This window comes from Anabrus simplex, chromosome 1 (assembly GCF_040414725.1).
Source record: "Anabrus simplex isolate iqAnaSimp1 chromosome 1, ASM4041472v1, whole genome shotgun sequence".
Lineage (NCBI taxonomy): Eukaryota > Metazoa > Arthropoda > Insecta > Orthoptera > Tettigoniidae > Anabrus > Anabrus simplex.
Window position 1 is genome coordinate 17,522,218 of NC_090265.1, and position 23,046 is coordinate 17,545,263.

At 38.3% G+C, this 23,046-nt stretch overlaps 1 protein-coding gene across 1 annotated transcript in view; it reads left to right on the forward strand.

Moving 5' to 3' along the window:
* The window catches only part of LOC136883349 (probable multidrug resistance-associated protein lethal(2)03659), a 274,390-nt gene extending 254,316 nt beyond the window's left edge, over positions 1 to 20,074 (forward strand). The window contains exons 22-25 of the mRNA XM_067155603.2: positions 3,425 to 3,594; positions 8,282 to 8,411; positions 12,442 to 12,552; positions 19,951 to 20,074. Coding sequence (XP_067011704.2) covers positions 3,425 to 3,594; positions 8,282 to 8,411; positions 12,442 to 12,552; positions 19,951 to 19,974 — 435 coding nt within the window. The 3' untranslated portion in view covers positions 19,975 to 20,074. The remainder of the gene's footprint in view (positions 1 to 3,424; positions 3,595 to 8,281; positions 8,412 to 12,441; positions 12,553 to 19,950) is intronic.
* Positions 20,075 to 23,046: the final 2,972 nt, after the last annotated feature.

A 23,046-nucleotide genomic window follows, 5' to 3' on the forward strand; every position in this document is an offset into this window, starting at 1 on the left:
AAGTTTACAAATTCTGAAATAATTAAATAAAATATTGAACATTTAGTTAAATATTATCACAAGTTTTTCAAAATTGAAAAAAAGAGGAAAAATTACATATTTGTGGCACTTCTTTGTTTTATGAGTTACATGAAATATCTGTATTTGGTATTCTTCCATCCAAGCCTTTTTCTTAGATTGAAAGCAACACATAAGGACACTCTTCTGCCGACCTGCTAAGCCTAATGCATCCGAGGATTTTCATTCATGGTTTACTCCCTTAGCCTTTGAGGATTCCTCCTCTTCCCACAAGGCACCGGGTTCCTTCTGTACTAACACCAGGTGGACGGGTTTCCTCCTCTGCCAGTTCAGCTGTATTGAAAACTTTCATTTTACTCCTTTACTGCCGTTAAGGTCTTCACACGTATCCCTGTGTACGGGGCGCATGTTATACCCCATGGGACTGAGTCTCCACCAGAACTTGGCCGCTACCGTAGCTTGGACTGTAGTACAGTTGCCGACCCCCGCGGCGTGGACGCACCTGACAGGATTTATCCATGTAAACACATATCATCTCTGACATCTCATGGACCAGGTTAAGGAGGCTGTATGATGCCAACTCAGGGCTGTTCCTTAGAAACAAGGAAGGACAGAATCAGGAAAATTCAAATATGAAGAGACCTGCAGGTCAACCTGATCATGGAAGAAAGAATGAGTGTTGCAAGGCTGAAGTGGCTAGGACAGGTTAAGCGGATGCAGGTGACTCGAACACCATGGAAGTATTTGGACGTCCCAGAAAATGGTGGTTAGATCACATCAGAGAAGACGTAGAGAAGAGACGAGAAACATGGGATGCCCTAAAGAGAAAAGAAGCACATCGCTCTTAAACATCCTAGCCGGCTCGCTGGGAGGAATTCATGATGATGACATGAAATACTTTTCATCAGCACTTGTTGGGCCGATGACCTAGATGTTAGGTCAATTTAAACACCAAACAGATATGCATCAACACTTGCTCTAAATTTCAGCCTCTAGTTATAACTAATAAGTATAGAAATAGTGAAAATCTCAACATAAGTAAGACTATAGCATCATATCACCTTGTTTGAAACTGTAGTTATCTGCACTTCTTGCACAAACCGAAATTTCTTTATCCTTCATTATATCCGGAACTTTTCTCCAAAGATGCTATGACCTGCTTCTTTGCACTTTTAATGATCATACAGTTGGCAACTGTTACGCTATGTTTAGTTGAAGCTAGATGGCAGGAGAGTTGCGTATTGTTAAAATTCATACGGATACAAACAAAATCAGTCACTACTGATCTGCATTTAGGGCAGTCACCCAGGTGGCAGATTCTCTATCTGTCCTTTTCTTAGCCTTTTCTTAAATGATTTCAAAGAAATTAGAAATTTATTGAACATCTCCCGTGGTAAGTTATTCCAATATCTAACTCCCCTTCCTGTAAATGAATATTTTGTCCTCTTGAATTCCAACTTTATCTTCATATTATGATTCCTACTTTTAAAGACACTACTCAAACTTATTTGTCTACTAATGTCATTCCACGCCATCTCTCCGCTGACAGCTCGGAGAGTCCAATTTAGCACACTGCGGCGAAATGCTGGCAACCAGAAATTAGTTATTTGGAAAATGTATAATGTCCAATGATGGACCAACTATATTGATAACATACCACTTATTATTATTTATAAGTTTCATATTCCGTATTGATTGGATTCAATGTAATAGATAAGAAAAATGTTCCACCGATCAATACATTTATTGTGGATGAATTATTACACTAGTACCGGTTTCGACCTATCTTGGCCATCATCAGCTAGCACACAAATTTACAGTCATGGGATAAATTACAAAGAAGTTACTTAAGAGCATCCGGATGTCTGATAAAAAATGGAAGTAAAATATATTGCAGTTTGTTGCGTTAAAATAGCTCTGATTAAAAGTGGTGATGATTAGAATAAACTAAAACCTATTGATTGAGCATGGACATGAGTACATAAACACATTAAAATATATATGCCAATTCATAAGGCACTAAAAATATATAGCACATTAAACACATCAAAACATGGTATATTTTAAAAACGTCTATTAAAATTTGAGTTCATGTTGCGTTGCATTCATTCTTCATTCCTCTTGTAGTTCTTGTGTTGATTAAGTTGAATATCGAGAATGTTCTATGGTTGATATACTTTGTATTTTACTTCCATTTTTTATCAGACATCTGGATGCTCTTAAGTAACTTCTTTGTAATTTATCCCATGACTGTAAATTTGTGTGCTTGCTGATGATGGCCAAGATAGGTCGAAACCGGTACTAGTGTAATAATTCATCCACAATAAATATATTGATCGGTGGAACATTTTTCTTATCTATTACAACATACCACTTAGTCGAGCAGCTCGTCTCCTTTCTGCCTAGTCTTCCCAGCCCAAACTTTGCAACATTTTGTAATGCTACTCTTTTGTTGGAAGTCACCCAAAACAAATCAAGCTGCTTTTCTTTGGATTATTTCCAGTTCTTAAATCAAGTAATCCTGGTGAGGGTCCCATACATTGGAACCATACTCTAGTTTGGGTCTTATCAGAGACTTAGTATCCCCTCATCTTTACATCCTTACTACAACCCCAAATACCCTCATAACCAACCATGTGCAGAGATCTGTACCCTTTACTTACAATCACATTTATGTGATGAAATGAAATGAAATGGTGCATGGCTTTTAGTGCCGGGAGTGTCCGAGGACATGTTCGGCTCGCCAGATGCAGGTCTTTTCATTTGAAGCCCGTACGCAACCTGTACGTCATGATGAGGATGAAATGATGATGAAGATGACACATACACCCAGCCCCCGTGCCAGTGAAATTAACCAATGATGTTTAAAATTTCCGGCCCTACCAGGAATTGAACCCGGGGCCCTGTGACCAAAGGCCAGCACGGTAACCATTTAGTCATGGAGCTGGACATTTATGTGATTACCCCAATGAAGATCTTTCCTTATATTAACACCTAGGTACTTACAGTGATCCCCATAACTTTCACCCCATCAACACAGTAATTAAACCTGAGAGGACTTTTCCTATTTGTGAAACTCACAAGCTGACTTTTAACCCTGTTTATCATAATGCCATTGCCTGCTCTCCATCTCACTACATTATTGAGGTCATTTTGCAGATGCTTACCATCTTGTAACTTATTTATTACTCTGCACAGAATAAATAACTGACAATAACATGAACATTTTTTTCAGACAGAAAACAAGACAATTGTGGGAGAAATCGCATCCCTCGCAGGACACGTACAAAATACCTTAAAATGCAGGATGGTTGGTCACCCTAATCATAACTGTCTCTTGGTGTTTGTGGTGTAGGATGACAACATTGTAACTACAAGAGTGGAACATTATTTGTGATGGTTGTAGGTGGAACTGAAGGATGCCCTGCACGAGGACTACGGTCTGCAGACGAGAGTGGCAGAGGGAGGCTGCAACTTCAGCGTCGGCCAGCGCCAGCTGGTGTGCCTGGCACGTGCCCTCATCAGGAATAACAAGATCCTGATGCTGGACGAGGCTACAGCCAATGTCGACCCTCAGTGAGTGAAAAGATTAATTGGACTTCTTAATGTGAATGTTCTGTGGCCGAGTTTGTAGACGATATCCATAGAGACAGGCTACTGCTGTAGAATACAGGAAACTGACCAGCATCATAATCATACTTTCCATTCTTCAGCTCTGTTCTATTCTAATCTGGTGTCTTTCATCGCATTTATTTTATTTTATTAGTTTCTATTTTCTTCTACCACATTCTTCCCTATTCGTCTGACATCCTCTCTGATACTTCTTAAGCACGCACGGTGTGATAGAACATCTTAACTGGAGCTTAATGTTGTAGTCAGCTCCCGCTTGGAGTGCTGTGCCAGCATACAGGGAGCCATCTGGTGACGAACAAGCGTACCACTACAGTAATGTTGCCGTCAGCTCCCACTTGGAGTGCTGTGCCAGCATACAGGGAGCCGTCTGGTGACGAACGAGCGTACCACTACAGTAATGTTGCCGTCAGCTCCCACTTGGAGCGCTGTGCCAGCGTATAGGGAGCCATCTGGTGATGAACGAGCGTACCACTACAGTAATGTTGCCGTCAGCTCCCACTTGGAGCGCTGTGCCAGCATACAGGGAGCCATCTGGTGACGAACGAGCGTACCACTACAATTCTCCAACAGCAAAACAATCTTAAATTCAAACCCTCGTTATTGTAGAAGACTTCCTCGAGAATTGAGATTTTCTTCTGAAGATGTGGAGCAAATATATCTGCAAAACATAAAGCATTTCACCTGGTTTTGTTGTCACGGCGTAAGTCCTAAGTCCATATCATCTCTACAGTTATCATCTGTTATTAAATGATTTCTTTTTTCAGATATTGTCCTATCTTTTTAACACTTTGAACACTGAGCAGGTGAAGTTCGATCTTTCACTGTGGACTGAGAATTTCAGTCACTGAGCAAGTATCTTGGTTTTTTTGGCGTAGATGGTGAGGCCAAAATGGTCATATGCATCCTTGAAACTGTTGACTGACTGTTGCCGCAGTTCCTCAGGTGTAAGAGCCAGTGATGCGGTATTATCAGCAAACTGCATTTCAGTTACTCTAGTAACTGGTATGTCTTCATGAGTGAAGCCTGGCCAAGTTGAAGAGGTCATCTTCAAAGTGGTATTTAATGTCTATACCGGGGTTGTCTGTTTGATAAAGCATGGCTGCCAGATACAATGCAAATAGAGTTGGAGCTACCTGTAGTACGCAACCCTGCTTCAATCCATTTGTGATTGGGAATGGTTCGGAGAAGTTGTTTTGATGGAGAATCTGTCCAGTAATACCATCATGAAGTGCTTGCACTAGGCCCATAAAATGCTCAGGATAGCCAAAGCATCTCAGAACTGCCCACACAGTGAGTCTTGGGACACCATCGAAGGCCTTTTCCAGATCATAAAACACGAAATAGAGAAGCTTCTGTTCTCTGAATTTCTCTTGCAATTGCCTTGCACAAAAGATCATATTAACAGTACCTCTGGAGGCTCGGAAACCACATTGAGACTCTGGTAGAGTCCTCTTGGAGATGACTTGCAAGCAGCAAATCAGGATCCTTGCGAGAAGTTTACCTACAATAGATAACAGAGAAATGCCACGATAGTTGTTGCATATACTATGGTCACCTTTCTTGGATATTGTGATGATATTGGCATTTTTGAGATCGCTGGGTAATTTTTGGGTTTCCCAAATTGAGAGGATAAGGCAAAGAGCCTTGTTTTTAGGGGTAAGCCTCCTCCTTGAATTAGTTCCATAGGGATGTTGCCTGGTCCAGGTGCTTTTGTAGGTTTGAGCCTATCAAGCGCCACACAGAATTCTCAATAACTTGGTGGCATTGCCATTCATGGTTGAGGGGGGAAGTTGTGACACATCCCATAGAAAGTCATCAGCAGTAGTGGAGCTTTGGTTTAAAAGAGTGGAGTAGTGTTGCTACTAGCGGTCCAGGATGTCTCTACCATCAGCTGTTTTCAGAGTTCCAGTTGAAGAGCGAGACTGACCGTAGATCTCTTTTATTCCCGCGTAGGAGTTCCGCAGGTCTTTGGCATCAGATAGTCTTTGGAGTTCTAGAGCCTTCTCCTGCCACCAGAGACCTGCGGAACTCCTACGCGGGGATAAAAGAGATCTACGGTCAGTCTCGCTTTTCAACTGGAACTCTGAAAACAACTGATGGTAGAGACATCCTGGACCGCTAGTAGCAACACTACTCCACTCTTTTAAACCAAAGGTCCACTACTGCTGATGACATTTCTGTTTCAGATCTTGAAACACAGCTTTCTTCAGACTGGATGATGGATCTTGAAGAAGGGATAGATGGGCTTCCCGTTTGGCAGTGATAAGGCTCAGAATTTATTCATTGCTGTCCTTGAACCAGTCTTGCTTCTTTCTTTTCTCGTAGCTGATGATTTCCTCAGCTGACTCCATAACCCTTTCGAGTGTTGACCATTCTTGCTCCACATCATTTGTGCATACTAGATTGCTTGCCAATTGGTTTATAATCACGTTTTGAAAGTCTGACGATTTGGATTTATCTAAGAGTTTGAATGTGGCAAACTTGTGTTGGGGCTTGCTTGGGTGATGCACAGTTGGTTTCCGATGGAAGGATATTCTGAGTTGACAGATCAGAAGTTTGTGATCTGTCCAACAGTCATCAATACTGCTCGCAGTCTTAGTGATGAGAACATCTTTCTTGTCACACCGTCACATGCTCTATTGGTGAAAAATATCTAATTCCCTCCACGGGAATTTAGAATTTTCCATTCGGGTGGTGACGTAGTCGAGGATGTGCCAGTGCTTAGATCGTGGGTGCATCCGTGTGGTCTTGTAACGGTTAGGAAGGCAATACAGCTCATGTTCTGCACACAGGCCGAGAAGTAGCAGACCATTGGCATTGCAATTACTAATGTAATGTTTGCCCATTACACTTCCTCACAACCGACTATCCCTTCTCACTCTGGCATTGAAGTCTCCAAGCAGTAGCAGTTTGTCTGACAGTGCTCTCTTGATGATGATGGAGTTCAGCTGGTGCTAGAAATGGTTCTTATTTTCTTGATCGGCTTTCGGGCTGGGGGCATATGTGGAGATGAGTGTGATGAACCTATCTCTGAAGAGTGATATACGGAGTGACCTGAGCCTTTCACTGAATGCAATGGGTGTGAGCTGATGATCATTTTACCAGTTTCGTTTTAACTGCGAATTCAACCCAATGAATACGGTTGTCTCCATCCTGCTTCCCTTTCCAAAAGATGGTATGACGTGATCCAGACTTAACGATCTTCCCTTCAGCTGATAGTCTAGTTTTGCTCAGTGCAGTGATGTCTATGTTTAGAATCCAGATGAAAGCTGTCCTCTCTGGTGTGTTACTGTTGTTGTTATCAAGCAATGTTCTGACATTCCAGGATCCAGTTTTAATTTTATGCTCATCTGCCATATTTCAACCATACGTGGGGTTACCTGCTGGGCGTGGCTGCCCAGCCAGGCGAAAGGGTGACTTCCGATGTTTAGCCCGCATGTCCTAGGGCCTTCCCCATTTGGGGTGGGCAGCGATGGTCCTAAATAGACCTGCCCAGACGCAGGACCGAATTCTTGAGTAGTCACCAGGTCTCACAAAAACGACCATCACACATCTGCGCCAATGTGCAGGTCCAGACTAGAGGCTACCAGTTTACCCTACACCTGCCTCCACCATCCTAGCTCCATCAACGGTGGACTTGATCGAAGTGAAGAAAGTAGCAGGAAAAGTGCCACTGGTGTTAATTTCTTTAAGGAGGATCCTGACTTGCCAGGAAGCGACCCTCAAACTGTGGTCTCGAAGCCATATCCTGTGGCACATGTGAGATCAGACTTGCAGGGTTAGGCACCGAGATTGCAACGGACTGCTGCAGACTTCAGTTATGAATGAGTAGAGCCTTCACAGCCAGTCCTTTCTCGTTCTGGACTTGGGACCGGACAATGGTGGAGTTAGACGACACAATAATACAGTACAAGAACAAATTACTGTATGGAATTGTGAGACAGAGGAATATAGAATGAAAATAAGTGTGGAGTAGAGAGAAGTGATGACAAGAGATAATAGAGAAGGAGGAGAGAATACTGTAGTAAATGGAAGACCATTAGAAAGCTTCAAACATTTGGGCAATATACTTGCAGATGATGGGAAAATAAACAAAGAAATTGGAAAGAATCCAACAAGCCAATGAATGGGTTTTACCAACGTGTGAGAGGTACAGTGTGGAACCGGGACGTCCCAGAGAAATGCAAGAAAATTCTAACTCAATTTATTACACACCATTTTTGACAAAGACAGCAGGCACATGGACAGCAACAAAACATGATGAAAACAGAATCCAAGCAGCTGAAATGAAATTCTTTAAAGGAATAATTGGGAAGAAATGACAGGATACAATCAGAGATATAGAAATCAGAGAGAGAATTGGTTTCCCTAAGCTGCAAGACAAGATAGAGACCAGAAAGCTGAAATGGTGTGGATTTATTTCTGGCACAATTAAGTGGAAGAAATGTCAAGACTCAGCTAAGGCCCCCACGCTCCAAAGTTAAGAGCCCCTAGGGCCCCTTTTAGTCACCTCTTATGACAGGCAGGGGTTACTGTCGGTGTTATTATTATACTGCCCCCACCCACAGGCGGAACAGACTTTAAGGAGAGAAATAAAGTAAAATAATGCTATATTGTGTGTTTGTTTCAGTACGGACAGCCTGATCCAGACCACCATAAGGGACAAGTTTAGGGAGTGCACGGTGCTGACGGTGGCTCACAGACTGAACACCATCATGGACTCGGACAAGGTGCTGGTTATGGACTCAGGAAGGATGGTGGTAAGTTCCTGTCCTTCCCACTCAAATCTTCACATCATATTGATGCTCCCAGAAATGTTTCCAGCTTTCCACTTTCATTGAATTTTGAGTTGTGTATACATGTGCTTCATCTGCCCAGCAACAGACTAGTAAATAACTAAGGTAGGTTCTCGTGGCTCATTGTATTAAAATAAATAAAGAAATAAATACGCTAACTGTGTTAAAGCCACAGCACAGTGTGACGATCCCTGAGTCCAGTTAGTGGGGGAGGGGGCGTGATAATATGGTCGTGACTTCCACGTTCCTTCGAAGAATTTCTTTGCTCACTGTCAGAGGCAGACCTTCACATGCCCTGATGAAGGTTAGTGTAATTTGGCAGAAAGCTTGGTTTTGTTAAATATATATAAGAGGCTTTAATCCAGTTAGCACATTTATTTCTTTATTTTAGTTAATAACTTTTTCAGATGCATTGAGCAGATGGCTAGTTAATCACTTTTTTTATTAACATTGCACCGATGCAAACATGGGAAAGGCTAGAATTGGTAAGGTAGCGACCATGGCCTTAATTAAGGTACAGCCCCAGCATTTGCCTGCTGTTAAAACGGGAAAGCACAGAAAATCATCTCGAGGTCAACTGACAGTGGGATTCGAACCCACCACCTCCGAAATGCAAGCTCACAGCAATGCGATCCTCACTCCTCGGCCAAGTCACTTGCTAGTTTCAGTTGTTCTGAAATTGAATTCAGTAATCCTAGGACTGGCTAGTTAGCCAGTTGAATTCCCCATCGTGACTGGGAATCGAACCCAGAGGCATCTGAACTGAAGACTACTATGCTGACCAGAGAATGGATCCAGTCAAATGGACTCGATAGCACAACCTGCAAAGAGAGATGGAAGAAGAAGGACATGGTTTACAAACTCACTCAACACAGTTTCAACAAACGTTTGATATCGTTTCAGACAAAAATCAACTCGTACACAGCTGTAATTAAACCAGAGGTATTATATGGATCAGAATGTTTAACGTAGAACAAAAGAGGTGAACAAGAAAAACTGGAAAAGAAAGAAAGGAAAATACTTGGGAAATTTTTGGGACCCCTAAAGAAAGAGATATTTGGATGAAACAGCAAAAATAGACCTCTATCACAATATAGAGAAAACTGCAGACACAGCTAAAAGATGAAGACTACAATTTTATGATAACCTTCACAACAGGCTAACAAAAAAAGATTTTTGATTATATCTTGAAATTAAAACACATGACCATTTGGCTGGAAGAGATACGTTGCAGATCTACAAAGACTGAAGATCGCAGATCACATAATAAATAACAGGGAGGCCTTCCGGTGACAGGATACTTCTGCAGATTGTTTTGCTTTTGCAGACTGAATGTCAACCTCGGAGAGTGTTATCAGAGGAACAGACGCAGGCAATCAGCCAACGTATGAAGAAGTTGTGGGAAGGAAAGGAAAAGGAAAATGCTGTACCATAGTCTTCGGTTCTAAGCAGTCTATAATTGGCCAAACTCTTTAATTAACAGGGAAATTATTATTAACAACCTAAGATGACTATAAGATCATTCTAAGGATATGGCACGATAAAGTTATTCCAAAAGAATGGCAGGAATCACTTATTGTTCCAATTCATAAAGGGGGGGATAAGAAAGAACTTCAAAATTATCATGGTGTATCTCTTGTAAACATGGCCTACAAAATTCTTTTATTCTTTTACAGCATTTAAAACCGTTTGCTGAAAATGTTATTGGGGACTATCAGAACGGTTTTCGTAGTAACAGATACTCTACAGACAACATATTTGCAATTAAGACTATTAATGATACGGTGTGGGAACACAAGGAGTCGGTTCATTATCTCTTTATAGATTTCTTCAAGGTATATGATTCAATCCATAGAGAAGGGCTGTGGACTTGACTTTCCCATAAAATTAATTAATATGTGCAAACAGTGTATGGATGGTAATGTTAGCTGTGTTTTGCTCAAAGGCAGAAAGTCAAGTTCCTTCCAGAATAAAACTGGTCTGAGACAAGGGGATGCACTATCTTCTCTTCTATACAACATTGCACTGGAGAAGATTATCAGGAAATTAGCTCTTGTACCTGCTGGCATTATATTGGGGAGATAACATAAAGTCCTTGCATATGTGGATGATATTGTTCTTATTGGCCACAATGAATTAGAAATTAGGCAGTGATTTTTGGAACTAGAGGAAATGGCAGCAAAAATTGGCTTATGGGTAAATGATAAAAAGACACATTACATGGTTGTACAGAGACCGAATCATGAGGACGTTGACAGATTGCCTTTGAAGATTGGAAAATATATATTTAAAAGAGTAGAGGAGTTTAAATTCCTTGGTGTATTAATTGATGAGCAAAACCGAAGGCAACAGGAACACCAAGCTAGAATTAGGAATGCAAATAAGGCCTTTTACTCTATGAGCCCTAAATTAGGCTCCAAGTTTTTAACAAGGAATGCAAAAATGATTATCTACAATACAATCATTCGATCAGTACTTCTGTATGGTTCCGAGACATGGAGGATAATCAAGAAAGAGCAGCAGCAGTTGCAAGTCTTTGAGAATAAAGTTTATAGAAAAATATTTGGGCCATGGTTCAATCCCATCTCCCAAAGCAGGCAGAAAACACACTATAATGGATATAATAAAATACAACAGACTGCGCTGAGCTGGACATGTACTGAGGATGCATGATAACAGAGCACCAGTAGATCTATACAAGGGATATCTTAATGGAAAAAGAGCTTCAGGAAGACCCCGAAGCACCTGGAAGAAGGAAATCAACAAGGTATGCTGGACCCTCCAAACTGATAACTGGGAAGAGCAGGCTCAAGATCGAAAAGTATGGAAGAGGATTGTGAGATTGGCACGGAAACTTCACGTCCCTCAGAAGCCTACAGAGTGAGTGTATTATTATTATTATTATTGTTATTATTATTGTTATTATTATTATTATCATCATTATTATTATTATCATTATTATTATTATAATGGTTATAGAGTCAACCATGCCAACTTGCTACGGGTCGGGGCGTCACTGTATCGCCCCACCCGCTTACGCTTCGATCACGCCAATCACGAACAAGATTTAAGGGCTAGACCCCCCCCCCCTCGCTTCCGTCCATGGTAGCCAGCATAAGACTATGGAAATTACTGAACGATTAATCTGGAGCCTTCCATCTCGCGAGTTTCGTGGATACATCTAGCATCCAGACTGTTCTGGAAGACCCGGCGCAGAGGAGTGACTTGCCTGGCGGGGTTGGTGTAGTTCAATCGTGAGCTCAGTCAGCGAGTGACTGCCAGTACTATGAAGTGTGTGGAATTGGCACGATTGTCGGACTAGCGTGCTACAGTGTGGACTGACAGCAAAGGAAAGAGTGTGTGGCCAGGTGACATAACTGTTTACCTTTTGTGTGAATGTGTAGTGTGAGAACAAGTGAGAAACTAAAAGAGAGAGAGAGAGATAGCGCGAACAATGTAAGTGTGTGTATGAGTGAAAATTATGCATAGTCCTGTGCAGTTTAATGCTTAGTTAATAAATCTTAGAAATAGGAAGCTACCAATCTAATGTTAATTTATCCTACTACCCTGCCAACTCGACACTTCTTCTTCTTCTTATTATTATTATTATCATCCACGGAGATTGGTGAATATATGTCTGCAATATGAAGAGCATGCACAAACAACAGCTTGGGGCCACATCCATTTAGAGGGTGACGTATACTCATTAATTCCTTTCAACTTTGTTATCAATCAATCTGCATTTAGGGCAGTCAGCCAGGAGTTGTTTACCAAGTTTTCTCTTTAATTTAAAAGATTTTTGAAATTTTGAAACATGTCCCTTGGTAAATTATTCCAATCCCTTACATCTCTTCCTTGAATGAATATTTGCCCGAATTTGTCTTCCTGAATTCCAATTTTATCTTCATATTGTGATCTTTCCTACTTTTTTTTTTTTGTCCTCCTCAAAGTTCTGTAGACCTGGTGTTCTTGACATGTAATGTATTATTTTCAGGAGTTTGATCATCCCCACATTTTGCTCCAGAACAGTGAGGGATACTTCTACAAAATGGTACAAGAAACTGGAAAACACATGGTGGAGCAGCTTACAAAAATTGCTCAAGAGGTGAGACATTATCTGTAAATACTGCAGCTACTGACCTAGTCTGTGCTGCTCTTAGGAATCTCGTAGTTACGTACTTACTACAGTGTCATCTCGAACCTCAGTCGGTCCTCCAGCATTCCCTCTTTGACCCAGCATATTACATCTATCCTTGCTGTGCTGACATCATATTTGAGGTCTTCCTGGTGGACTCTGTCATTCAAAATTCCCTTCTAGGCTACGGGATTTTTACCTGAAATGCAGGGACAAGTCAGCTCCATATGTGCCGCTACTTTGCCGGCACCATTTCCTCTGCTATTGGTGACATTCTTGCTAATATAATTTTTAGCTTAAATTACTACAAAATTGAAACAAAAATTGTTCTGACAAAACCACATACAGTAAAACCTTCATTATCCATCCCTCAATTAACCAAACAAAAAAACAAAAACAAAATCTCAATTTTTTTAAAAAAGCAATGTACAGTTGCTCCAAAACTGAATGAGCATACTCTTGATGTCAATAATAATAATAATGTTATTGGTTTTACGCCCCTCTAACCACTTTGACGGCCATAGCCTCAACCGTCTGAGCCACTCAGCCCGGCTCTTGACGTCAAGGTATCTTGATGTAGTATTCTGTTTTGGAGCAACTGTACATTGACTCTCTGACTCCTGAGTCCACGATCATAACGTACAGTAACTACTGTACGTACACGCGCATAGACTAGCAATCGGCATTGGAGACATGACTTCATACATTTCTTTACTATGTAACTTTATGTTGTATAAAATTATTTAACTTTTAACTGTTACAAAAGAAGAGGGATGCTATTCAAATTCAACAGTCACAAACTTTATTATCCATTCCATTGTTGACGAATAATGTACATACTGCAATGTGCCCTCTCCCAGCCCACAGAGCGTAGAGTACGGTATGCTGGTCATTTCTACTTCAGAATGATACCTACAACTTATTTGGTAGCATCTAACATCTCCGAGTACCGTACGTAGATCTTTCATATCATTCTCTGTCAACGTTAAATATTTTCACCACAGGCTACTGCATCATAAATATTTCACAATGCACAGGAATAGGAAACCAGCCTAGCAGTCCGTCATAGTCAACCTCTGCTATTAGTAGACAGGTAGGCTACATTCTGTACTGTAGTGCAAAATAAAGAAATGTTGCGACTGAAATCTGCAGTAAAAAGAAAACGTGTAGTTATAACCATACAAAATAAAGTTAATATAATCAAACGGTTAAAGAAAGGTGAACTAGTCTCAAATTTAGCATCAGAGTTTGTTGTGGGTGTGACAACAGTGCGGGACCTAATGAAGAATAAAGACAAAGTGTTGTAGTTTGTGGCAAATTCTGACAGTTCGCATGGACTCGCTAAAAGAAAAACAATGAAAGCATCATCTTTAATAGAACTGGATGCTGTGTTATTCACATGGTTTCAGCAAAAGAGAGGTGAATGTATACCTATTCGTGATCCTGTGATAACAAGGCAGGCACAAATTTTTCACGAAAAGATGGGGCTCTCAGGTGGTGGTAGTGATTATTGTTTTAAGAGGAAGTACAAGTAGGCAACCATCCTCTATATAACACTAATCAGAGAGAAAAATGGAAGGCATTCGACACTTCAAAAAATGAAGGTAGCGGCCAAAGGAGGACAAGGGCCATGAAGGGCATGAAAATGAAAGGCTCCCTAGGCCTCCATACGTAATACCGTTGGGGTATGAAAAGAACAAGAGTTGACCAAGGGAGGTCGGATAGGATAGATGAAAGTGAGGAGCCTGGCACAAGTAAGTGGAAGCAATGCCAGGACTCAGCAGAGGGCCCCGTGGTCGCCAACCCACGCTCCCAAGTTCAGAGCCCATGAGGCCCCTTTTAGTTGCCTCTTACGACAGGCAGGGGATACTGTGGCTATTATTCTACCGCCCCCACCCACAGGGGGATGGAGCTCTCAGGGTCCTCACCAGCGTCCAATGGTTGGCTACAGAGATTTAAGGACAGGCATGGCATTCAAGAATTAAACATCAAAGGAGAAACACTAAGTGGTGACAGCAGTGCAGCAGAAAACAGGTACGATTTTAAGCGCATAATTGAGAGATACAATTTCATTCCAAGTCAAGTGTACAATGTCGATGAAACTGGACTTTATTGGAAGTGCCCAGTAAAACACTAGCAGCTGCTGAAGAGAAATCAGCTCCTGGTCACAAATCTAGTACCGTAAAGAGCACATTACCATCTTGTGCTGTGCAAACGCTAGTGGTGACCATAAATTAAAATTAGCTGTTGTTGGTAAAGCAAAAAATCCGCATTCTTTCAAAGGAACAGTGATGAAATATTTCCCAGTAGATTATTGTCATAACAAATCTGCATGGATGACGCGATATTTTCAGGACTTGGTTCCGTAATAAGTTTGTTCACTTTACGAACTTCATCGTGTAGATCCGTATTGATACAGTTAAAACTAAGAAACAATGCTAGGTTTTGGTCCACCCAATCAATACACATCAATTTACAAGTAAACTATTTAATTAAAAACATATATAAAAATATTTAGGGACATGTTTCGTCTCTATTTGAGACTTCATCAGCCATAAAATCACATGGTAGATTACGAAACTCAAATCAGAAACTGAAAAAAATGTAAAAGAAATCGAAGAACCCAATGTCTTTTTAAGGACTATGTGGCAAATGCAAAAGATATAAATATATATACATTATTTACACAAATTGACCTCGCTTCTTGCAAAAAACTTTTTAAAAAATGAAATTAACTGAAATTGACAAGCCGTACGAGACGTTTTTCACACCGCTGTATCTTGAGGAGGAGAAGTATCATATTCTTATTTTATTTCAGTACATAGTAATAAAATTAAGCAATTGTTTACTTCAGCCTTTAATTCTAAGGAGTTAACAACTGTTGTCATTACAGACTATAAATCTCATGTTAGATCCATAGTGATGGTTGAAGCGTATACCGGGTCGAAACATATCTATGTAAAGTTTTGTCTTAATTGGATGTAAATTTTATAGTACTGACTAGGAGGATTATCAACTTAATTTTGTACAATTTTGTAAGAAACTGCTGTCATTGCACTTATTGAGAAAACATGTTATCCCGACGTTTGTTTACAACAGTCGGAGTTGTGAGGAGACGTCAGGCTCGCTCAAGATCTACTCGCTCGCACATAGTGAGGTATCAATCTATTAAAGAAACTATTATAATTTTATTTTGAGTCCACCTTGTCAATACACCTTATGATGATAGAAAATTATTAATTTACTATACATGTTTAAGGGAAATCATCCATTTCCCTTCATCAGCAATGTCAGTTCAAGGAATAAAACATGTAACACTATTTTTTTTGTTTTTTCTTACAATTTAAAGAAGTATTGTATCCTAATTTCACCATATTAATGAATAAGGAAACTAATTATGAAAATGATCTTTACATAAAATTTAATATTTTGTTGAATTGAAAGAGAAAACCTAAACAGATACTGTTATCAGAAGTGACTCCAATCATCCAGATCAACGTAAAAAAAAGGCAACATTTTACATTTAGAGCTATGAACATACCTACATCTAGGAAGAATTATAATAGAGAGATAAATATAATCCACCAATTGCTCATAGCAACAGATACTCCAGAAAATTTATTAATACAATGATAAATAAAATGAAAAATGAACCAAAAAAATCTTTAATTACAGAGCGAAAGGAGAAAAAGAAATTTGCAGTTCTAACTTTTCGAAATAAACACTCTTATCAACTGGCTAAATTTTTCAGGAAAAGGAACATCAATGTCGCATACAAAACTTATAATAATACTAATAAGATAATTTTCAATTCAGATAAAATAGAGAATAAATATATATTTAATAAATCAGGAATTTACAAATTGACATGCCAAACATGTAGACAACGATACTATACATAGGACAGTCTGGAAGAAGTTTGGCTATAAGGTACAAAGAACATGTTAATGCAGTCAAACATAAAAGATATTCGGCAATGGGAGAGCAAATGGTTGAAAAGAATCTTAAATTTACAGACATTTGTAATGACATGGAGTTAATACAATCGGCCAAAAAGTTTAGAAATGTACCTTGCACAAAAAACTGACCTTGAATCAAGTTTAAATGAAAGAAGTACAGAAGAGAACCCATTGTACAAACTAGCATTTGATCATTTAAGGAAGAAAAAAAGAAGAAAACTTGAAGATCTGAAAAATTTATTTAGGTATTCTCTTTTAATTCAACAAAATATTAAATTGTATGTAATGATCATTTTCTTAATATTTCATTAGTTTCTTTATTGATTGATATGGTGAAATTAGGAAACAATACTTCTTTAAATTTTAAGATAAAACAAAAGAGAGTGTTACATGTTTTATTCCTTGAACTGACATCACTGATGAAGGGAATGGATGATTTTCCTGAAACACGTATGTTAAGTTAATAATTTTCTAGCATTATAGGGTGTATTGACAAGGTGGACTCAAAATAAAACTATAATAGTTTCTTTAATAGATTCAGACAAGTCAATACAGGATCAAAAATACCTATTATGATTAAGTTTATCAACAATGAGGTATCAATGCTGGAGTTGTGTACGAATATTGATAAAGGATAAAAACTAATACGCCCGAATTTGCCTGTAATAACGGATGAATCAGTAAAAGGGTTCTCATTGTAACCGAAGGATATTGCACAGATTAATGTAGGAACTTTCGAAGGTTACAATAACATTGTCATTAAAACGGGGGTTCTCTTCTACAACAGCGGCCGCAGTTGGATGTGTATCTGTGTCCGACATCTCACTTTAGCCCTGAGAGCCTGCACTCTAAATTCTTCTTCTGCCTTGAACCATCCTTAGTAAGCTTATGACGTCTTTGTTATAGGTTCTAAATGTCCCATAACCAAAATGTATAGAAATAAATATTTGAGAATTTTAACATTTCCTTAATGCTAAATGCAGATTTTGCTCTGTTGTGAATTACATTAAATCAAATATAAAATTGCATTGCTCTTATGGAATAATTTTCGGGACTGGAAATTTCTTCTGTTAAATGCGGATTTACGCTAAATTGAGGTCACGCAAAAATGGGGTTATACTGTATATATTTGGTACAGTGTTGTTCAGAACATAACCGAAACTAAGGTAATTTGGCAGCAAATCAGCATTTAGTTTCGGATAAGGCGAATTTTGCAATTCTGTGGATAAGACAAGTTTTGGTGAGATTTTTGGTCATAAATTTAATTAATTCTCATATTTACCTTCATTTTTACTATTATTATTATTATTTTTACTATTGGTTTAGAACATTAATAGACAACTTTCCTCCTTTTTTATAACAATCTTGCATTATTTTAACACTTTTCATGGCTCTACAAAATGTCTTTCAAGTGTCTGCATTCATGTTTTCTTTCTAAGATCTTAATTTTAAATTCTCAGTTGATCCTCTTCTTCATCTATACAACTTGTGCAAAATGTATTCCCTTCATTGTCATTTCTTGTCAGCGGCGGCAGCTGCAACTCGTATATGAGTAAAAATATTCTTCAGCAGTTTACATTTTCACACTCACAAAGCTTTGTGAATATGTTTCATAGGACTTAGTAGCCCAATCTTGGCATGAAATATACGTCCACACAGATCACATGGAATGGCCGAGGGAGGGCGGAACTGAGCTTGACGGAGCTTCCGTGCTCGTTGTTTATCCTCTTCACTTTGTCGTCGCTCCTCTTCAAACACCGTAACTGATATAGAAACAGCGTGGCGTCAAAGTGTACGATTCTCAGCAAGCGTATCCTAGGATTGAGCTCTTTTCATAGTATGCTTTAGCTGATCCTTGAAATGCCTCAAAGGGGCTCCATGAAGTCTTGTCCAGAACAGAGTTCACCATACAGGAGATGACGAGGAAGCCTGGTTTAACTCGTGCGATGGACGTGCTCTATACATCTGAGGCGGTGGCCAATGATGGTAGCCTCAGTGCTTATAGTATGCGCTTTCTTGAGAATTGCAAGATTGGTGACACGGTCCTCGCATTTGATGTTCAAGATGGATCTCAGTTTTTGCAGACAAGAAAGTGCTCTAGCTTTTTGATATCCTTAATACAAGTTTCACAGTCATAAAGCTGTGTTGATATAACAGCATGGTAAACTATGATCTTGGTATGCATTGTAAGGTCCTCAGTGTTCTTCGCAGAAATTTTCGTCAGCCGGGTGTCAGGAATGAGTAACCGGGTGGAAAATAGGGTGTAAAAAATGGATATGATAAAATTACAGTGCATTCCCCTCAGGCCATTAATAATATTGGACAGGTAAACATTAAATGCAAAACTGAACTATTTTAGTGTTATCACAATCACATAACAGAATATTTTTAACTTCTAGTATTCTACTGTTCATTCATAATCATGTAACACGGGGGTTACCATTTCGTTGCTGTGGAGAGCCATACAGGTTTGTGACGTTGTGAAGAATCGCATGGGATTCCACACTAATCCAGACACCGCTCACGCACAACGCTATGTGGTAGTCAAGCTAAACATTTAAACTCTGATGTCACTGATGCATTCTGACAATAATGAAGATTTGTCATATAAATAAACAGTTTTACAGTATTTAAATTTAAATTCGGAACACCTAAGGACTCAAATATATATTAATATTATGAAACTAGCACATATCTAGGTTATATTAGCTGGGCGGTCTGTAAAAACGGCGGGCTGGTACACCCATTAAAAGGTTCTGGGGAGTTGTTGGCCTGCTCCAGTGGAGTATCTGCAATGGAGATATTGAAAGCTGGGAGGTTTGACCCAGGTGCAGGCTGTGCATTTTTTGTATTGCAAAATGAAAGCACATTTTTGTAAAATACATCATTATCCAAATTAGCACCAACTTTTTTCAGTAAATTACCCACTGAATCAGAACATCAGATTACTCCCTCTTAATACAACTGCATCTGAATACATTTCTTCACCACAGTGCTGTCATAGTACACTAAAGAATGCATATTTCTTCAGAAATTGGATAAGGCAAGTTTTGATAATAGCATTCTATAAAGACAGTATTACGAAGTCAAGTTTTTCTTGCATTTTTAGCACGGACTAGGCAAACTATGTACAAACCACGAATGTTATCACATAAAGAACAGCAAGAAGTACTGAATTTCATACTTAACACAGTTTTTCTCCGTTTTGGATTTGGCAGCTTTTGCACTGGACAACCTCATATTGATCCCCTGTGTGTTCAGTCTTCACACATGAGGATTCCCTTAATGCAGGAAATATTTATCATCATCATCATCATCATCATCATCATCATCATTATTATTATTATTATTATTATTATTATTATTATATTACAATACTGAATACTGTGTTTGTTTGTTTCTTCCACAGAGCTACGAGAGCCAAATTAGTTGATGACTGCTTCAATAGTCTGTACTTAATTGTATTTATTCTCATCTGCTAAAATTCCAGACTTGTACTTACAAACAACAAATAAATATGTATATATATTTTAGTCATACTATTTCCTTGTTTCCCTGTATACATCCAAATGTCATAATTAACATGCCTTTTAAGAAGAACGTCAGAAAAAACTCACTGATGGTATAGAGTATGTTAATTTCCAGTTACTTGTTGACTGCTTACAAAATACAGTGCAAGTAATATTTATTTATTTATTTATTTATTTATTTATTTATTTATTTATTTATTTATTTATTTATTTATTTATTTATGACACATGTCTGTAACAGAGTTGCACTCCAATTACAACAGACACTATAATACACATTGCAAAACAGAAAAATATCACGAAAAATTAACAACAGATTTTGAAAAATTATAATAAACAAATTTAGAGGGGAAAATGACAAAAACAACCATAGGTTATATACAGATCAGGATTAGATAGTGCTGCAATTGCTGACTCCTGGTTACATAAGTAGGAAGAGCTAAAACTTTATGTACAAGCACACACATATGTGAACAGGTCAGGAGCATTATTAAGAGTGTAAAAATATCTCGGAGTTTATAGACAATTAAATTACATTTGGATTATTGACAAAGAGACAGTGTAATGAATTCTATTTTCTTTTTATAAGATGCTGTTTGTTAAGATGGTTTAAGTATATTCACTAAAGAAAATCACTAGACATTTTTTGAAGTCTGTTAAGGACATTGAGAGATCTATGTTGTGGTTTCTGAATAAGTCATTAAACGTATTACACATCCTTACTAATGGCGAATTTTTATGAATTAATATGTTGGATAAGGGATTGTAAAAGTATGTCCTGTTACGCAAGTTAGATTTGCTTACATTAAAATTTATTCTGGCTAGTAGATCACCACTATCTATAATGCCATTTATAATTTTGTGTAGAAACAGTTGTTGGTATAATTCTCGGTGAGCGCTTAATGAATTGTATCTAAATTCTTCTAATAAGTGAGAATATGATAATCTCAACCTATATGCTGACTGATTATGCTTCTTGTAATAAATAAATTGTAAGAATCTCTTTTGAACCTTTTCAATTTTATTTATATAAGATTTGTGATTTGGCATCCATATAATAGATGCATATTCTAATTATGACCTCACGAATGAGTTATAGAGAACACATAAAGTATTTAAGTCCTTCCCGTTTCGTACAATAAAACCTAGTTGTTTCAGTGCTGCATTTACTATTATTTCAATATGTGCACTGAATGATAAGTTACTGCTCATTGTAACTCCTAAGTCAGTTACGGACTCGACTCGTTTTAGATTCTGTCCATTCATGAAGTATTCATACTGAAAAGGATCATTCGCCATAGAATAAGTCATCACGAAGCATTTGCTGATATTAAATGTGATTTTATTCTTGACGCTCCACATGTAGATATTCTCAATGTCCCTGCTTAGAGAAATGCAGTCACTAACATGTGATACCTCCTTGTGCAACTTACGATCGTCAGCAAACATGAGGCATTTGGAATTTACAGCAACATCTGGCAAATCATTTATAAATAACATAAACAGCAGTGGTCCTAAATTTGAACCTTGATGTATACCTGAATTAACATTGAACACAAAAGATTTGGTCTGATTATAGGTGACAAACTGGTATCTGTTATGTAAATAGGAGGAGATAAGTTTTAGCATAGGATTGTTAAATCCAAATCCAGATAGTTTTCTAAGAAGCACACTGTGATCAATCTTGTCAAACGCTTTCTCGAAGTCCGTGTAAATCACATCAACGGACTTATGACTGTTTAAAGCATTAGCCACATCTTGAACTAGATTTGATAGGTTTGTGATAGTTGACCTACCAGGATAGAAACCATGCTGATAAGGTGAAATAATGTAGCTTTTAACATGATTAAAAATCCGGAAATAAATAATTGTTTCGAAAACTTTTACGAAGACACATATTATGGAAATGGGTCTGTAATTTTGTACATCTGAATGATCTCTGGCTTTATATATCGGGCATACTCTTGACGTTTTCCACATTTCTGGGAACACACCTGTATCTATTATAAGATTAAATATGTAACATAATGGTTCCATTAATATATCTGAGCAACCCTTTACTATGTAAGGAGGAATCCCATCTGGCCCACTTGACTTAGTAGATTTAAGTTTCTGTATAGCCTGAATATATTCCTTTTCACCTACATCTGACGTTGGGAGTGAAGAGTTTGTTTTCATGGGAGATCCCACCTCATAATTACCCTTGTAACTATTACTTACATATACCTTGCTGAAATATGTGGCAAAGCCATCAGCTATTTGCTTAGCGCTTCGCAAAGGTTCACCATTCAAAGTCATAACCCCGGGCATTGATGTATTTTTCCATTTATTTTTAATTAAATTCCAAAATGATGATGGATGTATATTTATAAGTTCTTCGGAACTTCTTTTGAAGGTAACATTATGTAACATTAAGGCACAGAATGACTCTGTAATGTTAAGGTCTTAACCTGTGGCAGCAGGAAATTAACAAAAATTTAAAATTTCAGTAAGTGTTCCATACAAAATATAAGTTGTACAGATTAGTATTTACAACATGTTTTTATTCAAGGGACCGGTTTCAATGCATTTCTGCAAATATTAAATCTGTTGTTGTACAACTTATATTTTGTATTGAAAAGGTGAACCCTTACTGAAATTTCAACTTTTGTGAGCTCAGTTCAAAACAGAACCAAAATGAAGTTTATATCTTTAAAAGCAGGAAATTAAGCATGGAGAGCTCATGTATTACCTTAAAACTGAAGAAAAGAAACTGTGCAAGTTGCTAAAGATGAAAATGTGAAGAAATAGCAGTTGCTGGAGAAAATAATCCTCGCTTTTAACTTGCATTGGTTTTACTTCATATGTCTGTATAAATACAACAGTACAGGGCGGTGGGAAACAACATGAACCAGAGAGTTAGTCATACGGATAAATAATTTGAAAGAAATAATTCGATATCCCGCACCGTTGTCATTTTATCTGCTGCTGAAGAT